Here is an 18,497-nt window from a genome sequence, read left to right as displayed (position 1 = left end):
GATACAAAAATCAGGTTTTGTGGAATAAAATGCAGCAAAATTGGTACAAAACTATGTTAAATGTAACAGTTAGTAGTTAAAACAGCTATTTTTATCTAACTCAATTCAAAGACAGAAAAACAGTTATTCATTTCTACCCAGCTGGTCCTAAGTAAACTACAATGTCTATTTAACCTTAAAGAATTCATATGGATGTGATTTGTTTCTGAAGCTGGGACTCTTCATTTTCCACAATAGATAATATTAATTCCCTAATGTTGTATAATGGCTCTGAACTCTTCTACTGTTGTTTACTGAGTTAAAACAATCAAACAAATACAAAACAAAATAAAACCTACCATTTCTCTCTTATCTTCTTGGAAATGTAGTTTTACAAATATTTTGCCAACAACATATGGGAGAGCACTTTCTACGAAGTTTACACATTTATCCCATCGAGGCACTAAAGATGCTCTTCCCTGGATTACCTGTGTGAGTTAAGATTGATATATTATGGTAAATTCCAGTGTAGCCTTTTCTGTAGCTGTGCAGAGCAACCCTACCCTCCTTGTCTTCTTAAAGGCCATTAAGACCTGGCTTTCCCCCATAAGCATTGCACCAGGGTGGGAGGTAAGCCCAGCATTTGTGTTTTTGTGATGGAAGCATTACAGTACTTGGTAATATGTAAGACTTTTTTTATTTTCTGTGTTAGCCATTGAGAGTGATTTTATATAATATAGTTGGCCATATAAAATTTTCAAATAACAAAAAAACTCTAAAGATTTCTTTTTAAAAATTGTTGTCAGGTTCCAAATCCCAATGAGATAGGAAAGGTTAGAAGTTCAAAACACATTGACCTCTATAAAAGCTTTTGGTTCAGGTGGGGTCGATCGAATTACAGTAGTTCATGAAATATGGGTATGAAATGCTGTTATTGATCTTATAGGCATGGGTAACATGGATATTGATTTTTCATACTTACCCTTGAAAATTCTAGCCACCTATATTGAAAACGTCGACTGAGATTGCATATACTTGAATAAACCATTCTCCATACCAGATAGTTGGCAATAGTCCTGTAATACATATAAATGAAGACCAGTTAGATCTATGTGTTCCAATGTACAGCTAATACTAGAAATATCCGTAAGTATTTTTAAAAAATTTCTTATTCACTGCAATATCAACTTACTTAGAATTAAATGAAAAAAGTATGAACTGACAAAAACATATTACAGTAGAATGAAGAGACTGCATCATAATTGCCACAATGTAAATAACTGAGGACATTTTCTTTTTGAATATCCTGAATTGGGATTTAGGTTTAACAATTCTGTGGGTCTAACAATTCTGTGGGGTGGGTTGAGACAAGAAAGTCACTGGTGTAGTCACCCAGCCCCCCCCTTTTAATAACTTTTATGATTCATTAGTATACTTTTAATTGATAAATCATAATTAAAAAATTGTCACTAAAAAAATTAAATAAGCATCTTGAATGTTTTAGCTGTTAGAGCTTCAGAAAGGCTTATAAATCAATTTCTTAATGGCATGTTCCATACTGCAGCCAAATGCATAATTCCAAGGAATATAGTAAGAATATTGTTTATTGGAAAGATGTTGCTCTACTCTTCCTGTGTAACCTGCAATATTCTGGACAGTTAATAGCTGAATCAATGTAATCACAAGATCAATATAAACATTAAAAAATGAATTTGATAAAACAGAAATATAGTGTCTCTGCTGTTTGTATCTAATGCTACAACATCTGCAGCATCTTGGGTGTCATACTATGAATAATGATATACCAGATCACTTTTAGGCTAAATTATTTAAGCTATATAAAGGATGCTAAGTAATTAAACATTGCAAATAGACAAACATTTTTAAAAGCTTAGTCTGAAAGAATAAAATACTTTTAAACATATTTTAATCTTTGACTTCTTCAAAAATCTTCATAAATGGCTTAGATGAGGAAATAGAAGGGGAACTCATCAAATTTGCAGATATCACTAAGCTGGCAGGAATAGTCAATACCCCAGAAGACATGCTCAGGATCCAAAAAGATCTTGACAGACTTGAATAATGGGCCCTATCCAACAAAATGAAATTTAATGTGGAGAAAAGCAAGGTTTTATACCTGGGAAGGAAAAACCAAAGGTACAAGTACAAATTAGGCAAAACCTAGTTCAAAAACAGTAAGTGTGAGAGGGACCTTGGAGTCTTAGTAGACGATAATCACTGAGTCAGCAAAATGCGGTCGCAGCCACAAAAGCTAATACAATCCTTGGTTGTATAAACAGAGGCATAGAATCAAAATCATGTGAAGTATTAGCACCACTTTATGAAGCCTTAGTAAGACCACACCAGGAATACTGCATCCAGTTTTGGTCATTACATTACAAAAAAGATGTTGAGACTTTGGAAAAAGTGCAAAGAAGAGCAACAAAGATGATTAAAGACCTGGAGACTAAAATATATGAAGAACAGTTGCAGGATTTGGGTTTGGCTAGTCTAGAGGAAAAGAAGGACTAGGGAGGACATGATAGCAGTATTCTAGTATTTAAGAGGTTGCCACAAAAGGGGGGGGGGGTCCAGTGGTGGGTTTCTGCTGGTTCGCACCGGATTGGGTGAACCGGATGGTCAATGGACCCGGAAGTCAGTTCCTGCCCCGCCCCTGTCACTCGCTTGCTTGCTCGCCCCTGCCCATCCAGAAGCCTCTCCATTGCTCGCTCTCCTGCCTGTCTGCACTATCCTAGCCCCGCCCACCACTCACTGATTGGCTACCACACCAATTGCCCCACCCGCCTCTAACAACCCTATCTAAACCCACTTACCTTTTTTTCCTGTTTGGCGCTCTATTGCTGCCTGCCGACTCTGAGGAGGTAAGTAAGCTGCAACTAAGCGTGGGACGGGGGGGCTGCCGTGGCCCTGCACTATGACCTTTTGCGGCCTTGCAAGGATCCCGGGCTCGCTTATAGCGCAGGGCCGAAAAAAGCACGGGGGTGGGGACGGCGGCGGGAGCTTACGCGGCGCGGCTGGCCCAAGTTCGGGGACCTTGCAAGGCCTTGGCGTTTTTTGCATCGGAGCGTGCTGCAAGAGAGAGGGAGTAAAGACCTTTTCCGGATTGTTGGTGGTGGAGGTGCAGGCCCGTGCTCATTAAAGCAAAAAATGGTGCACTTGGGGCTGCTGCTACGATGTCCAGGGAGGCTAAACCAAACTGCGCGCCTCTCCCAGCCACTTTCATGGCTTCCCAGATAAGCTGCAACTAAGCGTGGGGCATGGGGGGGGCTGCCGTGACCTTGCACTATAAGCGAGTCCAGTGACCTTTTGCGGCCTTGCAAGGATCCCGGGCTCGCTTATAGCGCAGGGCCGCAGGGCCATCAGAAAGCGTGGGGGTGGGGACAGCGGGGGGAGCTTACGCGGCACGGCTGGCCCAAGTTCGGGGACCTTGGAAGGCCTTGGCGTTTTTTGCATCAGAGCATGCTGCAAGAGAGAGGGAGTAAAGACCTTTTCCAGATTGGTGGTGGTGGAGGTGTGGGCCCGTGCTCATTAAAGCAAGTCCGGGGAAGTCCTTTGCGCCAGCTGGAAAAGGTCTTCACTCCCCACCCCTTGCAGCATGCCCCGATGCAAAAATGGTGAGATTGGCGCACTTGTGGCTGCTGCTGCGATGTCCAGGGAGGCTAAACCAAGCCCCGCACCTCTCCCAGCAAATTCGCAGCTTCCCGGAGCGCCAAGAACCTTTGCACTCTTCTCCACGCTCTTCTCGGCTCCTCGCGATGGCAATAGACATCCAGAAGCGGCGGGGGCTGGAAACCCTAGCCCCAAAAGCCGATTCTGGACATATATTGCAGTCGTGAGGAGCTGAGGAGAGCGCAGATAAGAGCGCGAAGGTTACTGGGCAACGTGTGTGTGTGTGTGTGTGTGTGTGTGTATGAGGCTGGAATTACGCCCCCCCCCGCACCCTCCCTCCCAGGGGTTGAAGCGCCTCAAAGGGACAAGCAGGCTGCCACAGCTCCACTGAGAAGACATTTCTGAGAAGAAAAACTTCTCCGGTCGGGCTGCACCAGAGCTGGTGGAGCGCCGGCAACAGCCTGCCTGTCCCTTTCAGGAATTCTACTGAGAAGACATTTCTGAGAAGAAAAACTTCTCCGGTTGGGCTGCACCGGAGCTGGTGGAGCGCCAGGAACAGCCTGCCTGTCCCTTTTAGGAACTCTACTGAGAAGACATTTCTGAGAAGAGAAACTTATCTGGTCGCGCCCGACCTGGTGGAGCACCAGCAATCGCCGGCCCGTCGCCAGGGAGACAGTCAGTGAGGTGAACCATGTGATTGCTCCAATCACACGGCCGGAGAAGTTTCTCTTCTCAGAAATGTCTTCTCAGTAGAGTTCCTGAAAGGGACAGGCAGGCTGTTGCCAGCGCTCCACCAGCTCTGGTGCAGCCCGACCGGAGAAGTTTTTCTTCTCAGAAATATCTTCTCAGTGGAGCTGTGGCAGCCTGCCTGTCCCTTTGAGGCGCTTCAATCCCCGGGAGGGAGGTTGTGGGGGAGGGCATAACTCCAGCCTCACACACACACACATGTTGCCCAATAACCCTAACCTAGGTAACATCATCAGTGCTAGAAGGGAGTGGGGGGGGGGGAGGAGAAAGGACAAAAAGGAGAAAGAGAGGGAGAAAGAGGAGGTGGGGGATAGTGGGATCCTTGCTGCTTTCTGAGCTTGGTGGTTTTCTTACAGACATTTCATTACCAAACTAGGTAAGATCATCAGTGCTAGAAGGGAGTGGGGTTGGGTGGAGAGAAAAAGATAGGACAAAAAGGAGAAAGAGAAGAAGAGGAGGTGGGGGATAGTGGGATCCTTGCTGCTTTCTGAGCTTGGTAGTTTTCTTACAGACATTTCATTACCAAACTAGGTAACATCATCAGTGCTAGAAGGGAATGGGGTTGTGGGGAAAGGTGGAGGAGGAGAAGTTGAAGGACAAAAAGGAAAAAGATAAGGAGGGAGAGGACTGTGGGGTCCTTTGGTGTTCTCTGAACTTGGTGGTTTTCTTGCAGGCATCTCATTACCCAACCAGGTGTCATCATCAGTGCTAGAAAAAATGGGGTATACAGAGAGGAGGAGGTGGAGGAGGAGGGTGATGACTGTGTGGTGGTCCTTGATGCTCTCTGAGCTTGCTTGTTTTCTTGCAGATGTTTCATTACCCAAACCAGCCTCCCCTTTCCACTGGCCAGCCATTGCAGCCACAACGGGAATGGGGATAGCCTGGCAATCTGGGCATCCTAAAACAGTGTGGAGGCACGGGTGAAGGCTGGGAGGGGGTGAAACATGTGGGAGGCTCCCCGCAATTCCTTGGCTCTTGGCTAAGGTGAAGCTGGAGGAGCAATGGTATGCTACAACGGCATGGCTGGGAAAGTGACCAATAAATTTTCAGTTCTCTTGTCCAGGGGCACCTGGAAAAAGCAACTTTTGATAGCTGGGGTTATCAAAACAGGAATTTATTAGCGAATAAATTATACCAGAAGGGGGTGTGTTTCAGATGGTTGATGCCTGAAGGTATGTTAATATTCTGGGAGGAGACAAGAATTAGAATTAACACACCCATAGAGGCACAGGCCTTTATGGAAAAAAACAAAATACACCTAGAAAAAACTGAAGATCCTACAACGGATATGCAGGACACGGGAGGGGCCGGAGCTCTGCCGGCGGGGGGAGATGGGGCAATACCAAGAAAGCTCAGATCACAAAAATGAATAAGAAAATCTTCTTGACATAAACTGATCGAAAGTATTAATGGAATTAACATGTGGACTATTTACTACTATGTATTAAATTGATTGAAAGTACCAATAGAATTAATATGCTGATTATATATGACTATGTATTAATGATTTCTACCCAGATGTATACTATGAGTTTGGAGGGAGGGGGCGCCTGCCACACTTTGCAACTGCCAAAATTTGTATACTTTTTCCACTACCTTTTCCCTTGCAAATCTTTAAAAAACCAATAAAACTTTGTTTTTTTAAAAAACAACAGGAATGGAATAGGCATAATTATGCTGATCCTCCCATGGTGCATTGCACACACAAAAAAAACAAGGGAACTGGCAATGAGTCTAAAGTGCTGATTTTCTTGGATTTTTAATTGTTTAACAAATGTAATGAATTCTATGATCCACCTATCTTTAGTTAGTCTGATGTGGCTAGTGAGCTTTCTTTGTGAATTGACAGGCTGGATTCAAAGTTTCCACTTTCTGCAACAGCTGAGGTTATTCAGCCTTTTGATTGCAACATTGTATCCTTTTAGACATGCATCTCTGGCTATGGTTTGACAGTTTAGAGGTGGGAAACCGGAGGTGTTCTTTTTACTTTTAGTGCCTTGTGTGTTATTTTCCTTGGCTTCTCTCTTCCTTATGGGTTTTTTATTAATTGAGGTGAGGGTTTCCTTTGGGAAAGTTGTGTCTTTTCTTACACAGTCAAGTACAATTATTCCATTCTGTGCCAACTCCACCCTCATGCTTTGCAATTGTCTTTTTGGTGACAGAGAAATCACTCTTCAAACTTTTCATTTCCATCATTTTTTTTTCAAAAAAAGAGGCTTGGGGAAGCATCAACTCCCCAAACCTTGTAAGTAGCAGCTTCACTCTGGGATCGAAGGCAGCCAGGTTAGAAGGGAGGTGGATTCCCAACGCACAATGACAGATTATGCAAATCCTGCAAGAATAGCTAATAAATCACTAGGTGAGGTGTGAGTGGAATCTATTTGATCTCTAAATTCACTTCTAACTCCACACTCATCCAGAGAGTCAGCATGACATCCCAGCTGCTCCTAGTCCTTGAAAACCTGGAGGGTGATTGGCTGAAGGAATGGGCTGCTTCTGCCCTTCCTCTTCTTCCTCTATAATATAAATGTGCTCAATGCCTGGAATGCTCTACTTGACTCCATTGTTACATCCTCTAACCCTCACAGCTTCAACCTTAAACTGTCTACAATGGACCTTACCCCATTCCTAAGAGATCGGTAAAGGAAGCGTGCATAAGCACACCAGAGTGCCTAATGTCTGTGTCCTACTGTCCTCATCTATTTGTATTCATTTCTGTTGTTTATATCCATGTTTATATTTATACCTGCTATCTTGTACATGTTTGACAAACTAATAAATACAAATAATTCCTATGTAGATATGAGGTGAGGAGTGAGGGGGGGAGAGGGCAAGAGGCAGAGAAAAATAGCATGGCTGGGCAAGTCAAAAGAAAACATCCGCAACAACTGTTAGATGATTAAGTAATTCTCCTGGTCTTTTCTTTCCCCTCTCACTTCTTCTTACATCTCTGTTTGATTTCCTTCATTCTGCTCTTGGACTTTTGGGGAAGGTTTTTTTCCCCCTGCCTGAAAACCATATGTGTTCTTATCCAAGAAGTGAGATGTCTTCAAAGAAAAAATAGAAAGTCCAGTTACCTCTTGAAAAAACACCTTTGGTGTTAGATATTTGCATAAACTGCTGTAGTCTCCACTCAGGTCCGCCACTAGGGCGGGAACAAGGGGTTGTTCTGATTGGACGGGAGGTCTGCCAGATCCCTATAAAAGGGGAGCTGCACGACCCCATTGGAAGCTGGATCACTACTACCTCACTAATAAAGAGCTGATTGTCACTACCTCCTCCTTGTATACGTCTTATATACGTCCTTGTTATATGTATGTCCTGTCCAGATTTGTATTGTATTGTATTGTACTTTGTATTTTATTTGTTTTATTGTACGCCGCCCCGAGTCCTTCGGGAGAGGGTGCGGCTTAGAAATAAATATTCTATTCTATTCTATTCTATTCTATACTACCGTCTGGAGTCTGTTCTCTCGTTGCCCGAATCCAACACTGGCGACGAAGGTGGGATCGAGAGGCAGATAGGACGAAGATCTACTAACAGAATCCATGGATCGATCCAGCCCGAATTTTGGCGGAAATTCCGGTAGCCATCTCAGTGCGGCAAATTCAAACGCAGGACAAGATGGCGATGCAAGCTCCACCAACCCCGTACAACCCAGTAGCCGAGCATTGGGAATCCTACATGCTGAGATTCGAATGTTTCCTCGAGGCAAACGATCTCACAGGAGTACCGGACTCCCAGAAAAAGAACATGTTCCTGAGCTACTGTGGTCGAGAGGTTTTCGAGATGGCCAGGGATCTTTTGGAGCCAACCCCTATCCAGGCGGTCACATGGACGGCTCTACAACAAACGCTGCAGACACACTACGCACCCAAGCCTTCCCACCACGTTCGCCACCACGAGTACTACATGCGGAATCAGAAGACGGACGAAACGATCAACCAATATGTTGCAGCACTTCGCAAAGTGGCGACGTATTGCGAATTCAGAAATCTTGACGAGCACATCCTGGATCGCCTCATATGCGGAGTGTGGGACATTTCATTGCAGAAACGTTTGTTGGCAAGATCCAATTTAACGTTGCAGATCGCACTCGATGAGGCAAGAGCTTCAGAATCAGCGGACAGATCTAAGGAAATGCTACAACGCGGGTACGGCACACACCAATCTGGAACCAGACAAACCCGGGTGCATCACGAGGCCACCGATCAAGAAACTGAGGACAGCGAGTGCGAAGACAGCCATCGCAAGCGCAGCAGCCACACAAAACCGGCACAAAAATTTGAATCCCATTTGCCGCCCTGGCAAGCTGCGGAGGGAATCATCCCCGGTCTACCTGCCGATTTAGAGACGTTGTTTGCTCACGTTGCGGCAAAAGCGGGCACATTGCAAAGGTGTGCCGGAGCGAAGTCCCTGATACAACATGGCAGCCGCCATCGTATCGCCGACAGAAGCCCACCCCAGGGGCTTGGCGAAAAAACAAAGGGCGCCCAGAGAGAGAGCCAAGGGAGTCAGCCGAGAGACAGTATTCCCAGAGAGCCGAGAGAGAGTATTCCCAGGGAGCCGAGAGAGAGTATTCCCAGAGAGAACCACTAAGAACCTATCTCACAACGATAGGACAGGTCTGCACAAAGCGACCTAAAAAGCTGAAACTCACTGTCCTCCTAGAGGACTCCCCTTGCGAGCTTGAAGTCGACACGGGATCATCACTGACGATCATCTCGTGGTCAGCGATGAAAAAGGCAATTCCGAGCCTAAAGAAGCGCCAACTACGAACACCAGACATCCTGCTTCGAGACTACCTGGGGAACAGGGTCCCCATCATGGGTCAAGGCACGTTTCGAGTCCAGTTCAAAAATATCACAGCCCAGCTGCCCATGACCGTTGCCAGCGCGCCATTACAAAGCCTCCTGGGACTGGATTGGTTCGAAGCCTTGGGGCTAGAAGTTACCGGGATCAACGTCGTGGGTAACAGCAGCGCTGAAGGAATCTTTAAGGAGTTCGAGGATGTGTTCAGCCCCGGCCTTGGTAAGTATGTGGGCAAATCAATTTCATTTAATCTGGATCCAAATGTGGCGCCTATCAGGCTCAAACCTACTCACGAGGGAGGCCACACGCTGGACCTTGTCTTTGTCTCTGGCCAGTGGACGAGTGATCTGGGAATAGGGGATCCAACTATTATTCCCCTGTCATGGTCAGATCACTCACTTCTCCGGCTTGACTTCCCCGGTGCTACCCCCCGCTGCGGGGAGGCGGAACCGGAAGGGATTAGATGGTTCCGCCCCAAGTGCCTGATGGAACCAGATAGGTTCCAGACGGAGCTTGGGCCACCTCCTGTGGACCTGACCCGCCACCGGGTGGAGGACCTGGTAGACGCATGCAATAGTGCGACTACCGGGGCCCTAGACCGGGTGGCGCCTTTGCGGCCTCTCCTGCGGCGACGAACCACCCTGGCACCTTGGTTTACCGAGGAGCTAAGGGTGATGAAGCACCACAAGAGACGCCTAGAGAGTCGTTGGAGATCCTCCCGTTCCGAATTTGACCGAGCACAGGCACGAGCCTATTTGAGGATGTACCTTGTGGCATTAAGAGCGGCCAAACGTCAATATTGCGCTGCTCTTATTGCGTCCGCAGATAACCGCCCTGCCGCCCTGTTTCGGGTGACTCGCTCCCTCTTGTTTGAGAGACCGCGGGAAGCCCCTTTACAGGGCAGAGCAGAGGAGTTTGGGAAATATCTACAGGACAAAGTCGCTCAAATCCGGATGGGATGGGCCCCTTTCAGTGGTCCAGTTGAGACGCCCGTGGCGAGTCTTGAGGGACCGCTTTGGGAGGAGTTTGACTCGGTTGCCATCGAGGATTTGGACAGGTTGCGTGGACGTCTGTGACCCACCACATGTTTATTGGACCCATGTCCCTCCTGGCTTGTACTGGCATCCTGGGAGGTTACGCGCGACTGGCTCCTGGGCCTAGTGAACGCTTCGTTGGGTGAGGGGTTTCTGCCGGCCACCTTGAAAGAGGTGGTTGTGAGGCCCCTGCTCAAGAAGCCTTCCCTGGACCCAACGGATCTAGTCAATTATCGTCCAGTCTCCAACCTTCCTTTTTTAGCGAAGGTTGTAGAGAGTGTGGTGGCACAACAGTTTCCACGTCACCTGGAGGAGAATGATTATCTAGACCCGCGCCAGTCCGGCTTCCGACCCGGGCACAGCACGGAGACGGCCTTGGTCGCGTTGGTTGATGATCTCTGGAGGGCCAGAGATAGGGGTTGTTCCTCTATCCTGGTCCTATTAGATCTCTCGGCGGCGTTCGATACCATCGACCATGGTATCCTGTTGCACCGGCTAGAGGGGCTGGGAGTCAGGGGCACCGTTTTACGGTGGTTTGGCTCCTACCTCTCTGGCCGGACGCAACGTGTGTTGGCAGGGGAGCAGAGATCGACCCGGAGCCCCCTCACATGTGGGGTGCCACAGGGGTCGGTGCTCTCGCCTCTCCTGTTCAACACATACATGAAACCGCTGGGCGAGATCATCCGTGGTTTTGGGGTGGGATATCATCTGTATGCTGATGATACTCAGCTATACATTTCCACCCCAAACCACCCCAATGAGGCCGTTGAAATGATGTCCCAGTGTTTGGAGGCCGTACGGGTCTGGATGGATGGTAACTGACTAAAACTCAACCCTTCCAAGACGGAGTGGCTGTGGCTTCCAGCCTCCCGGTTCAACCAGTGGCTTCCATCTCTGGCCATTGGGGGCGTGCAACTGGCCCCCATGGAACAGGTGCACAATTTGGGCGTCCTCCTGGATGCCCGGCTGTCCATGGATGACCATGTAACAGCCGTGGCAAGGGGGGCGTTCCATCAGGTTCGCCTGATGCGCCAATTGCGCCCCTTATTGGACCGGGATGCCCTACGCACAGTCACCCATGCGCTAGTGACATTTCGCCTGGACTACTGCAATGCTCTCTACATGGGGCTTCCCTTGAGATGCACTCGGAGACTGCAGTTGGTCCAGAACGCGGCCGCGCGGGTGATTATGGGGAGGACTAGATACTCCCCTGTAACACCTCTCCTGCGCGAGCTGCACTGGCTTCCTGTGGTCTACCGAGTGCGTTTCAAGGTTTTGATTATGATCTTTAAAGCGCTTCATGGCACAGGACCTAGTTACTTGCAGGATCGCATCCTGCCCCATACATCCCTACGACCAATCCGCTCACACAGAGAAGGACTTCTTCGGGTGCCGTCTGCTAAACAGTGTCGGGGGGCGACACCCAGGAGCAGAGCCTTCTCTGTGATGGGCCCAGCCCTGTGGAATGACCTCCCCCGTGACATCAGGATTATTTCCGATCTCCGCTCCTTCCGTGTACAGCTGAAGACCCACCTCTTTCAATTATCTGGCCTGGCTCAACCGTAAATTTTTTCCTTATTCCTCCTGACAGTTGTTTTAAATTTTTAAATTGTGTTATTGTAAATGGGATATTTTAATGGTGATTTTTAATTGTCTAAATGTGATGTAATTTGTTACCTCCTCCGTGCATGTATGTCTTTGTATATGTGTATGTTTATGTGTCTGTACATATGTTTTATGTTTTTTATGCTCTACTGTACGCCGCCCCGAGTCCTGTCTGGAAAGGGAGCGGCTAATAAATTCAAATTTATTATTATTATTATTATTATTAGTGCCTTTTGCGCTCCGTCCCAAAATTGATAAGGAAATTGATAAGCTGGTAGAGCAAGGAATCCTTGAACCAGTGGATCACGCTCGCTGGGAAACCCCAATAGTGACCCCCGTTAAGCCAGACGGGTCAGTCCGTATCTGTGCAGACTATAAATGCACAATTAATGTCGCCCTACAACAAAGCGCATATCCTGTGCCCATAGTACAACACCTATTGCACTCGTTGGGGCCAGGAAATTTTTTTGCAAAACTAGACATGGCACAGGCATATCAGCAGCTGCCAGTGGATAGCGCCACGGTGGAGGCCCAAACTATAGTGATGCACAGGGGTGCTTTTAAATGCAACCAGTTACAATTCGGCGTAAGCATCGCTCCGGGATTGTTCCAAAGCGTCATGGAACGGCTGTGGCAGGGCATACCAGGAGTCGTCCCTTACTTCGATGACATCTTGGTATCGGCTGCAAATGAGGAGCAATTATTAAAGCGTGTAAGGACTGTTTTGGCCAGAATTCGAGAAAAGGGTCTCCGCCTAAAAAAGGAAAAATGCCAAATTAACGTGCCCAGCGTAGAATTCCTGGGTTACAGGATTGATGGACTGGGAATACACCAGACATCAAAAAAAATTAAGGCAATCCAGGACGCCCACACACCACGGAATCAGACCGAGTTGCAGGCTTTCCTCAGACTTCTTAACTTCTACAGTGTCTTTCTCAGACAGAAAGCCACCGTTGCTGAGCCGTTGCACCGGCTTCTAGCAAAGAACGCGAAATGGACCTGGGGACATTCCGAGGCTGCCGCTTTCGCCGCAGTCAAGCGCCTGCTGATGACCAACTCTCTGCTAATCCAGTACAGCCAAACCCTACCACTGGTATTGACCTACGATGCCTCACCTTTCGGCGTCGGCGCAGTCCTCAGCCACAGAATGCCAAACGGGAACGAAGCCCCCATCACTTTCTACTCAAGGACATTGTCTTTGGTGGAACGCAACTACAGCCAACTGGACAGGGAAGCGTTAGCCGCTGTGGCTGGAGTCAAGCATTTTCACGAATACCTCTACGGCCGTGATTTCGAACTTATAACGGATCACAAACCATTGCTGGGTCTACTGGCGGGAAACCGTCCCACTCCGGTCTCCCTCTCCCCGCGCATGACCAGGTGGACTGTTTTCCTGGCTGCGTATTCCTACAAACTGGTACACCAACCGGGTTCTACATTGGGGCATGCAGATGCGCTCTGCCGCTGCCTGCTACCGGAACTGTTGGCCGACCTCACTCCAGAAATACCGGTCCTTTTGATTGACTGTTTGGACACAGGGCCAGTATCTTCTGTGGACGTTGCTAGGTTTTCTGCTAAGGAAAACGTGATCAGACAAGTGCAAACTTGGGTATGGAGGGGGTGGCCCAAAGGGATTGTGGGACCCGAATTCAAACTGTTTTGGTCCAAGCGTGATGAACTGTCGGTTTTGAAAGGTTGTTTATTGTGGGGGGATCGAGTTGTTGTACCGCACAAACTGCGGAGAAATGTATTAGAAGCGTTGCATGTTGGGCATCCAGGGATCGTAAGGATGAAAGCATTGGCTAGGAGCTACGTTTGGTGGCCTAACATGGATAAGGATATAGAGGAATGGGTAGCCACTTGCAATCCGTGCCAAGAATCCAGACCAGCCCCCCCTGAAGCGCCCGCTACAGAGTGGGACAAACCGAAATCACCCTGGTCGCGAATACACATAGATTTCTCAGGACCAGTTCAGGGTCAAACGTTCTTAATAGTTGTGGACGCATACTCCAAATGGTTAGAAGTAGTCCTGATGACTTCAATCACGGCAGAGGCGGTCATCAAGGTACTAGGGCAACTTTTCACCACACACAGCCTGCCCGACCTCCTGGTCTCCGACAACGGGCCCCAGTTCACGGCCATGCAATTCGAAGCATACTTAGCAAGTCAGGGAATTCGGCATGCCCTCGTCGCGCCATTCCACCCGGCATCGAACGGACAGGCGGAAAGAATAGTGCGAGCTGCAAAAGAGGCCCTCGCTAGGATGGGCCCGGGTGATTGGCAAACATGAATCGATCACCATCTTTTAATCCAACACATTACCCCTAGCGCTACGACGGGAAGGAGTCCCGCTGAACTCCTCATGGGTCGCCGGTTAAGGTCTCACCTAGACCGACTACACCCAAATTACTCTGCCACATCGCCCCCAGACTCCACAAGCAAAATTCGGAATTTTAGCATAGGGGATTCATTATACGCCCACAACTATGCAGGGGGGACACTGTGGATTCCGGCAAAGGTAATAGGCATCACCGGTCCTCGTTCCTACTTGTTAGAATTGGAAGACGGTAGGAACTGGAAAAGACACATCGACCAACTCTGAGGTCGCCTAACGCACTCCAACCTATGATCGGCGAACGAAGAACTCATCCCATCGGAAAGACTGCCAATTCAACAACCCTACTCGCCCATCGCAGACGACTATGGCACAGCAGAGCCAGAGGTGGAACCTGAGACCAATGAAAGAACGGAGCAGCCTCCTAGTGAAGGGAATTTGCAATCCCCAGCCAGGACAATGGAACAAAGAGGACACTCCGATCATACGCCTGCTCCTGCACAAACAGAACTACGCAGGTCCACCTGTACAAGGCAGAAACCTGCATACTTACAGGACTTTGTCACTAACCAGAACACTCCATCTAAGAGGGGAGGGGTGTTAGATATTTGCATAAACTGCTGTAGTCTCCACTCACGTCCGCCACTAGGGCGGGAACAAGGGGTTGTTCTGATTGGACGGGAGGTCTGCCAGATCCCTATAAAAGGGGAGCTGCACGACCCCATTGGAAGCTGGATCACTACTACCTCACTAATAAAGAGCTGATTGTCACTACCGTCTGGAGTCTGTTCTCTCGTTGCCCGAATCCAGCATTTGGGACATAGAAGTGATACCATTCTCCAAACTAAAATGCATCCTGCATTCAGTTGAACACAGATCCTGTCCAGCTCAGGAAAAAAGAGCTCCAAATTTAAAGATACTTAGCATTTTCTCAGATATCCATTTGTGCCCAAGTATGGAGAATCTGCATTCCCATCACCTGTAAAACCTTGTGAAATACAGATATTGGTACCATTTTATAGATAGGAAATTGAAGCTGGGAGAGAGACTATCATGTGTGAAATATAAAACTAAATCAGTTCTTCTTCCTTGAGGATATAGTATTTATTTGAATATTTCCACTGAAGACATAGTATTTCAAATAATCCTATTTACCCCCACACACATAGATTCCTTCTCAACATTTATGGATTATTACCAGTGACGTGCGGTGAGGTTTATAGCTAGTGAGGCAGCAATATTTTTAGACTTGTGGACTTCAACTCCTAGAATTCCACAGTCAGGCATGCTCAGTTGCGACCTGCCGCCCTCCACCCTGGGATTCGGCCACGGCACCGCCTGCCAGAGCTGCGCGGAATCCAGGGCGTGCTTGTTGGGCGAGGGCAGTACAGATGGGGAGTGGACGGAGCAGAGGAAGCCTCCCCCCCTTGAGTCTAGGGCAGCGAGTCATTCGATAGGAAACTTGCCTCTTGGAAGGAATGACTCGGCTTGGCTCCTGCTTTGTCTCTCCTGCCTCTTCGCTTCTCCGTTCGGTCGTTGGGCGGCAGATCAAAAGCGGGAGCCAAGCTGGGTCATTCCTCCCAAAAGGCAAGTTTCCCATCGAATGACTCGCTGCCCTGATGATGAGAGGTTAGGCTGTGCCTCACTTGCCTCACCTGACTGCACGTCACTGATTATTACATGTGACCTGAGCTAGCATCTCCTGAATGTATCAATCTCAGTGTAGATGTTTAACTCAGATTCCAAATATATATGAAAACACTTAGCCAGAGTGCTTGTTGGCAGCCTGCTTTCAAAGCAGGACCATGGCTGCTTCTCCACTGCTGGCCTTCCCTCTTACTGCTACAGACACTGACCCTGCTGCCTTGCTGCACACAGGGAAGGAACATTTGGGCAGCCATATACCTTGCTCCTTTCCTTCAGCAACTGGCTAAAAAGATGGGTAGGGCTTTGTCGGTTCCTTGCAAAATGCGATTTGATGATTGTAGCATGCATTTCTCTGCACATAATGCATTTATTAGGAATTGCATCCTCTGAAGCCACATTCTGGGCTTAGCAGCACCTTTCTGAAATTCTTTCGCTTTGTGGAGAGAGAGAGCGAGCATGGAATTTGACTGCCTAAGCCAGAGTTGTCCACGGGATCTTGACACAGGTCATTTTCTCATAGGGGGAAACCTCCCAGGAGAGGAGGGCCAAGGCAGGGTCAGGCCAAGGCAAATCAGCTGATTCACCAAACTGCACATAAAATTAACAAGAGGTTCTAGCGAATCGGTGTGAACCAGCTGAATCCCACAAGTGTCAACTCTCAGTCTTTGAGATAGCTTCATATTAACAAAGGTAAGACTGGATAATATTTCAGAGAGGGGAGCTGGAAAGCAGGTTAGTGTGGTGGGGAGGGAATGGGGATTTTGCAGTATCCTTCTCCTGCCACGCCCACAAAGCCACACCATGCCCAGCAAGCCCAGCAAGCCACGCCCACAGAACCCGTAGTAAAAAAATTTGAATCCCACCACTGGTAGAAGGTTATGCAATCAGAAGCTACTGCTTCTTCGTGTTCTCATGAAATGGTTCTTTTACTTCTTTTTTTTCTTTGCCAAATAGATAACATAGTTCATCACATTGAAATATATTGCTAACATTTATGGGACCTGTACGCTAGTCTCATGTTAGGGAAGGCTGTTCTGACAGTAATATTATCTAAATTAAAGTCATGTATTTAATGCATTTGTTTCTGCAAAGCAAATGAATAACTTTTTAAATTTCTGTTTTGATCCTAAAAAGGAAGTTTCATGATGAATTGAAATACTTCTGCAGGAATATATTATTTCTTGGTATGAAACTTCAAAGTACATCAGGAACCAACACTTTGTTCTAAAAGTCCAGCAGAAAAACAACATCAATGATAAATCCTTACTTTTTCCTTTCTCTTTCTAGTATCCTGAATAAATCCTTAAAATACTGGGGCACTCGGATGACCACATTTTCTGAAGCATCAATGTCCTTCAGGTGAGGATAGAGTTTAGTATCGATCAACTTCTTGATGTATGCCAACCAGTCAAACTGAAAGATATATAAAGGTTTAGCTTTTGGCTCTTATAAAAAAAAAGTTGAGTAAGTTTTCACCTGACTGCAAAGTTGAAATTCACTGCACATTGCAAATATTTTGAACTTTTCATAAAAACAGCTGCATTTAACTATGAACATATATATTTAACAATTTTAATTTTAATTGCACTTATGCACATCTAAAGCAGCTTTCAGTTTAGAAAGATAAATATCCAGTCCAATCATGCATTATCAAAGTTGTTTTCCAACCTGTGGGATCATGCTGCTGAGTTCTGATATGTTCATTTTGTTATACATAGATTCACTGGTTCGATTCTCATGTGGAATCATTATCTGTAAAGATACATGTAAACAAATATTCTACTAAGAAATCCACTCTGACTCTGTTAACATCAACAGATCTTTTCATAGTTCCTTCACTGAAACAAACAATATTATAGCAAACCTGCTGATATCAAACATAATCATTTTGAATTTGAATTTGAATTTATTAGATTTGTTAGCCTTTAGTGGACGGCACCCGGAGAAGTCCCTCTCTGTGAGAGCGAATTGGTCGTAGGGATGTATGGGGCAGGATGCGATCCCGCAAGTAGCTAGGTCCTGTGCCATGGAGCGCTTTGAAGATGGTAATCAACACCTTGAAACGCACCCGATAGACCACAGGGAGCCAGTGCAGTTCGCGCAGGAGAGGTGTTATATGGGAGTATCTAGTACTCCCCATAATCACCCGCGCGGCCGCATTCTGGACCAACTGTAGTCTTCGGGTGCATCTCAAGGGGAGCCCCATGTAGAGAGCATTGCAGTAGTCTAGGCGGGACATCACCAGCGCATGAGTGACTGTGCGAAGGGCATCCCGGTCCAATAGGGGGCGCATTTGGCGCACCAGGCAAACCTGGTGGAAAGCCCCCCTTGCCACGGCTGCCACATGGTCATCCATGGACAGCCGGGCATCCAGGAGGACGCCCAAGTTGCGCGCCCGCTCCATGGGGGCCAGTAGCTTGCCCCCAATGGCCAGAGATGGGATCATCTGGTTGAACCGGGGGGCCGGAAGCCACAGCCACTCCGTCTTGGAGGGGTTGAACTTGAGTCTGTTGTCACCCATCCAGACCCGTACGGCTTCCAAACACCGGGACATCATTTCGACGGCCTCGTTGGGGTGGTTCGGGGTGGAGATGTACAGCTGCGTATCATCAGCGTACAGATGATATCCCACCCCAAAACCACGAATGATCTCACCCAGCGGCTTCATATATGTGTTGAACAGGAGAGGCAAGAGGACCGACCCCTGC

At 47.5% G+C, this 18,497-nt stretch overlaps 1 protein-coding gene across 2 annotated transcripts in view; it reads right to left on the bottom strand.

Moving 5' to 3' along the window:
- PHEX (phosphate regulating endopeptidase X-linked) overlaps positions 1-18,497 on the bottom strand; it is a 267,193-nt gene that overhangs the window by 171,537 nt on the left and 77,159 nt on the right. For both annotated transcript variants that reach the window (XM_081946240.1, XM_081946241.1), the window contains exons 8-11: positions 17,458-17,541; positions 17,057-17,202; positions 962-1,055; positions 339-467 (exon numbers count right to left, since the gene is read on the bottom strand). In XM_081946240.1, coding sequence (XP_081802366.1) covers positions 339-467; positions 962-1,055; positions 17,057-17,202; positions 17,458-17,541 — 453 coding nt within the window. The remainder of the gene's footprint in view (positions 1-338; positions 468-961; positions 1,056-17,056; positions 17,203-17,457; positions 17,542-18,497) is intronic.

Source organism: Natrix helvetica (assembly GCF_964273705.1).
Source record: "Natrix helvetica genome assembly, chromosome: 3".
In the NCBI taxonomy this organism is placed as follows: domain Eukaryota; kingdom Metazoa; phylum Chordata; class Lepidosauria; order Squamata; family Natricidae; genus Natrix; species Natrix helvetica.
Note: the sequence above shows the minus strand (reverse complement) of the source record. Positions and strands in the feature narration are given on the sequence as shown.